The sequence below is a fragment of the Atta cephalotes genome (assembly GCF_000143395.1).
Source record: "Atta cephalotes unplaced genomic scaffold scaffold00031, whole genome shotgun sequence".
In the NCBI taxonomy this organism is placed as follows: domain Eukaryota; kingdom Metazoa; phylum Arthropoda; class Insecta; order Hymenoptera; family Formicidae; genus Atta; species Atta cephalotes.
In genome coordinates this window covers 3,581,635-3,585,497 of record NW_012130095.1, presented here as the reverse complement: position 1 = coordinate 3,585,497, position 3,863 = coordinate 3,581,635, and the positions used below count along the sequence as shown (strand labels likewise).

Sequence of the window (3,863 nt, the reverse complement as noted above, 5' to 3'; positions counted from 1 at the left end):
TTTATTATATATATATATATATATATATATATATATATACATATATATATATATAATGATACAAACATATTTTTGAAGAAAGTGAAATGTGCGATATAGTTACAACATAATTAATTTTATATCTGCGTAATTTTGCGATTTTTTGTAGTTTTAAGATTTTTATCGCTATTTGAAATCTGTGTCCTGATTGCCCGTTGTATTTTTAATTTTTATGCTCGTTTATGCATAAACACTATAATTACAATTATAATACAGTTATGATGTTTGCTATGATGTTTGTGTTTTTTAAATGTAATCGTCAGTTTGCTTCATCACTTTCATAATCCAACGCACGTAATTGGATAGTCTGGCGTATATACCAAATTTACCACGCTTGCCACAACCTTCGCCGAAACTAGTGATACCAAAAATTGTCCACGGATGTTCAGGTTTCCGAGGATCTCTGCAGAGCAGAGGTCCCCCACTGTCACCCGCACAAGAGTCCATTTTACCACGGCGATAACCCGCACAGAACATATTATCCGTTATTCTGTAATCCACGTAGACCTCTCGACAAGTCTCGGGAGACACTATTGGAACCTAAAATTGAATTTAACATTCATATTATTTTTCTAAAGTACACAACTGTGATTGTGGATTCATTATTACTTTATTAATCTTTAGAAGATGAGGTCTATTTTTAAAATCTTACAGTTTTTCCTTAAGATTTGTTATAATTCATTATTTTTCATTGTCATGTATTCTTTAAAATATAATATTATTTCTCTGTCAGCACTACTATAGTGACTTTTCCGAGCGTCATATAAAGATTAAATAAATCAAATTTTTTTAATTGAATTGCATACTTTAACTTCGTGTAGCACATCCGTTCCGAAATCGTCCGTCACGCTGGACTTGCCCCAGCCGATAATGGTGCACAACTGATTCGTAGGTAAGGGCTGTTTTGGTGCGGGTAAACACGCAATCCCTCTCGAAGGAGATGGAGTCAAGGTAACTGGTAAACGAAGTAGAGCCACATCGTTATCAACAGTATCGGCATCATACTCCGGGTGGATAGTCACTGAGTCCACCTACGCAGTTATAGAATTAATCAGCAGCGGCATGAAATTGTCTATCTAGCTCTCAACTGCGACACATACCCTAAGCTCTAATTCCGTGGCTTCTTTCACCGTTAAATCGTGCTCTCCAATACGAACATAAAGGCGTTTTCTAATGCAATGTGCGGCAGTTAATACCCACTTTGGGGATACCAATGTTCCACCACAAAAAGCTTCCTAGAAAAAGAAAAGCAATTAAATTTGTCCAGACAATTATAAAACCTTTCTTGCTCATCAATCATTTAGGTTCAATGATTTATATTATTTGCTAAGAAAGAGATTTATTTGTTGTAAATATACCCGAAATCGATTTAACACGGCCACTTGCCATGGCCAGTTTCCAGGTGCAGTCGGACGGCCGCCGATAATTCGTGTGAAGTATGATAATCTGGATCCTTTATGAGTCGCTATTCCACACTTCCAAATGTTTGAATTCTTCTCTGGAGCGAAGCTATCCACGGCATTAGGATTGAGTTCGAACTCGTCCAATACCAAGTCTAGAAAATCAATAAAACTAGCTACTCGTTTTTCTTATTTGTATTCAATGTTGAATTGAAATAAATTTACTATCGCCGTCTTCTTCGTGGCTACCGCGAATTTTTCGATGGATCCATCTTTGGCAGAAGCTACCTTCAACGTAACAATAGGCGCTTTCTCGTATCACATCGCGCTCACAAATTCCCGGCTTTCTGCACCATCTAATCACAACAAATAGATAATATATTAGGTGTAGTAAAAAGAATTTGTAGTAAAAAGAATCCATTATTTTTCTATTCAATTTCATGCAAAAATAATGGATTTCTTTTTACTACACCTAATATAATATCAGTTTTGAACATGGTATAATATAATTCTAAACGAAATAAAATAGTCCAATTTTTTTAATGTGTATGGACAATGTTAAAGAATATCAAATAAGAAAAAAATCAAATCTTGATGAACTTTGAAAATTGGATTATTTTATTTCGTTCAGAATTGTTCGAAATTGTATTACCTTACTCTATGTAATCTTATATAAATTTCTATAATACCTATGACGTTGAGTAGTGCACAGTCTCGTGCAAGGCGACCATTTACTCCATTTTCCATATTGTCTTTTGAAGTTCTCCTTACTGTTTTTGCCTTTTTGTTTTCCATGTCTAGGCTCTGCTTCTTTAGGTACCTGTTAAAAACGTGCATTAGCAAATATTAATCGAAAATCAAATATTAATGCATGCCGCGACTTACTTGAACGACGTGAAATCTTTCGTTTCTTCGTCGACGTCTCCGGCGCTGACGTTGTTTGCATCGCCTTTGACGACCCTTTCTGTTATGTTCGCAATCACGTTCCTCCTGAATCACAACAATCCATTACTGAAAAATTGTTCACAATAACATGTAATTATGTAATTCACATATTTACCTTAAGTACAATAGTCCCGCAATCTTTTTTTGATCGGCACTTCCTGACGCGATTTTGCATGCAGTGTCGATCGCACACCGACCATTCGCTCCAATTTGTGAAGTGAGATAGCTTTGTCGCTCCTATTATCAAAATAACATGCGAGAATATAGATTAAGAATACGTAATAAAAGAAATATGTAAAGTTGAAAATATTGCAAGAAAATATTTCATTTTTTCGATCGTAGAAATTTATGGAAAATCAATGGCGCACATACACTTACTGTTTTTTGGCAAATGCTCTTCAGACAGCTGATCGATCGAGTGAAGACAGCTTACGTTGTGTTTAACTCCAAAGACGAATGTCTTATTTTCATGCTAAAATTTTTAAACATATGTATCTACTTAATGATATAATAATGATATAATTTAGATTTTTTTATTAAATCAAAATTTCATGGATATAACTAGTATATGCCTAATGAATACAAAAATTTATAATTGAGCTCCAAATTGTATTTATTCAAAATTTTCACATTAAAAAAATGTAATCATATATTCATTCAAAATTTTGAGTTTTCAAAAAATATTTATTCACAAAAAAATTATGAATATTTAACGAGTATTCATATTCATTCAAACAAAATATAAACTGAAAAAAAAGCTCCAATAAGTAATTGTTACCTTTTAATTATAATCGGTACTTCTGACTTTAAGTAAGAAAAATGAATTTTATTTATTTTTATCATTGTAATATTCAAATTTTATAAAGGAAACTTAGAAATTTTGAAAAATATTTTAGAAAGATATACATTTTTTATTTATAAATCTTTCTATTTGATAGAGCACCATACATATTTCGATATAATTCCGGTTATATTATGAGTATTATAAGTAATGTTATAAATTATATTTTATAGGATATCTTGGGTGCAATTATAGTCTGTGGTTCATTATAGTCTGTGGACTATAAATTCCGAGATATATTATTTATTCTCAATAAAAATGTCTTTGTTTAATCTCTAGATTAAACAAGGATGTATCCATGATACCATCGTATAAGTCGCGGACTAAGCGCACGATGTAATCATAGTCATTGTTTTATAGATTTCGGTTTTCTTTTGTAGACTTGCAATATGCAGATAATACAAAGTAAAAGTAAATATGAAATGAAAATATTCATAATCATATTAAAAAAATATTCATTCAAATAGAATAAAAAATATTTATTCGTTTCTTAATGAATAAAAAAAAATGTAATGAGTATTCGAATGAGTATTTTTATTCATTTTTTTGTTCATTTTTTATTCATTCGAATGTTAGGTGTATTCATCGAACACACATTTTCTCTCTCTCTCTCTCTCTCTCTCTCTCTCTCTCTCTCT

The 3,863-nt window shown here is 31.9% G+C and overlaps 1 protein-coding gene across 1 annotated transcript in view; it reads right to left on the bottom strand.

The window, feature by feature from the left end:
• Positions 1-285: 285 nt before the first annotated feature.
• Positions 286-3,863, bottom strand: part of LOC105621004 (coagulation factor VII) — a 16,060-nt gene continuing 12,482 nt past the window's right edge. Inside the window, exons 2-10 of the mRNA XM_012202480.1 lie at positions 2,763-2,856; positions 2,500-2,621; positions 2,325-2,429; positions 2,129-2,259; positions 1,665-1,795; positions 1,398-1,594; positions 1,140-1,274; positions 846-1,070; positions 286-579 (exon numbers count right to left, since the gene is read on the bottom strand). Coding sequence (XP_012057870.1) covers positions 286-579; positions 846-1,070; positions 1,140-1,274; positions 1,398-1,594; positions 1,665-1,795; positions 2,129-2,259; positions 2,325-2,429; positions 2,500-2,621; positions 2,763-2,856 — 1,434 coding nt within the window. The remainder of the gene's footprint in view (positions 580-845; positions 1,071-1,139; positions 1,275-1,397; positions 1,595-1,664; positions 1,796-2,128; positions 2,260-2,324; positions 2,430-2,499; positions 2,622-2,762; positions 2,857-3,863) is intronic.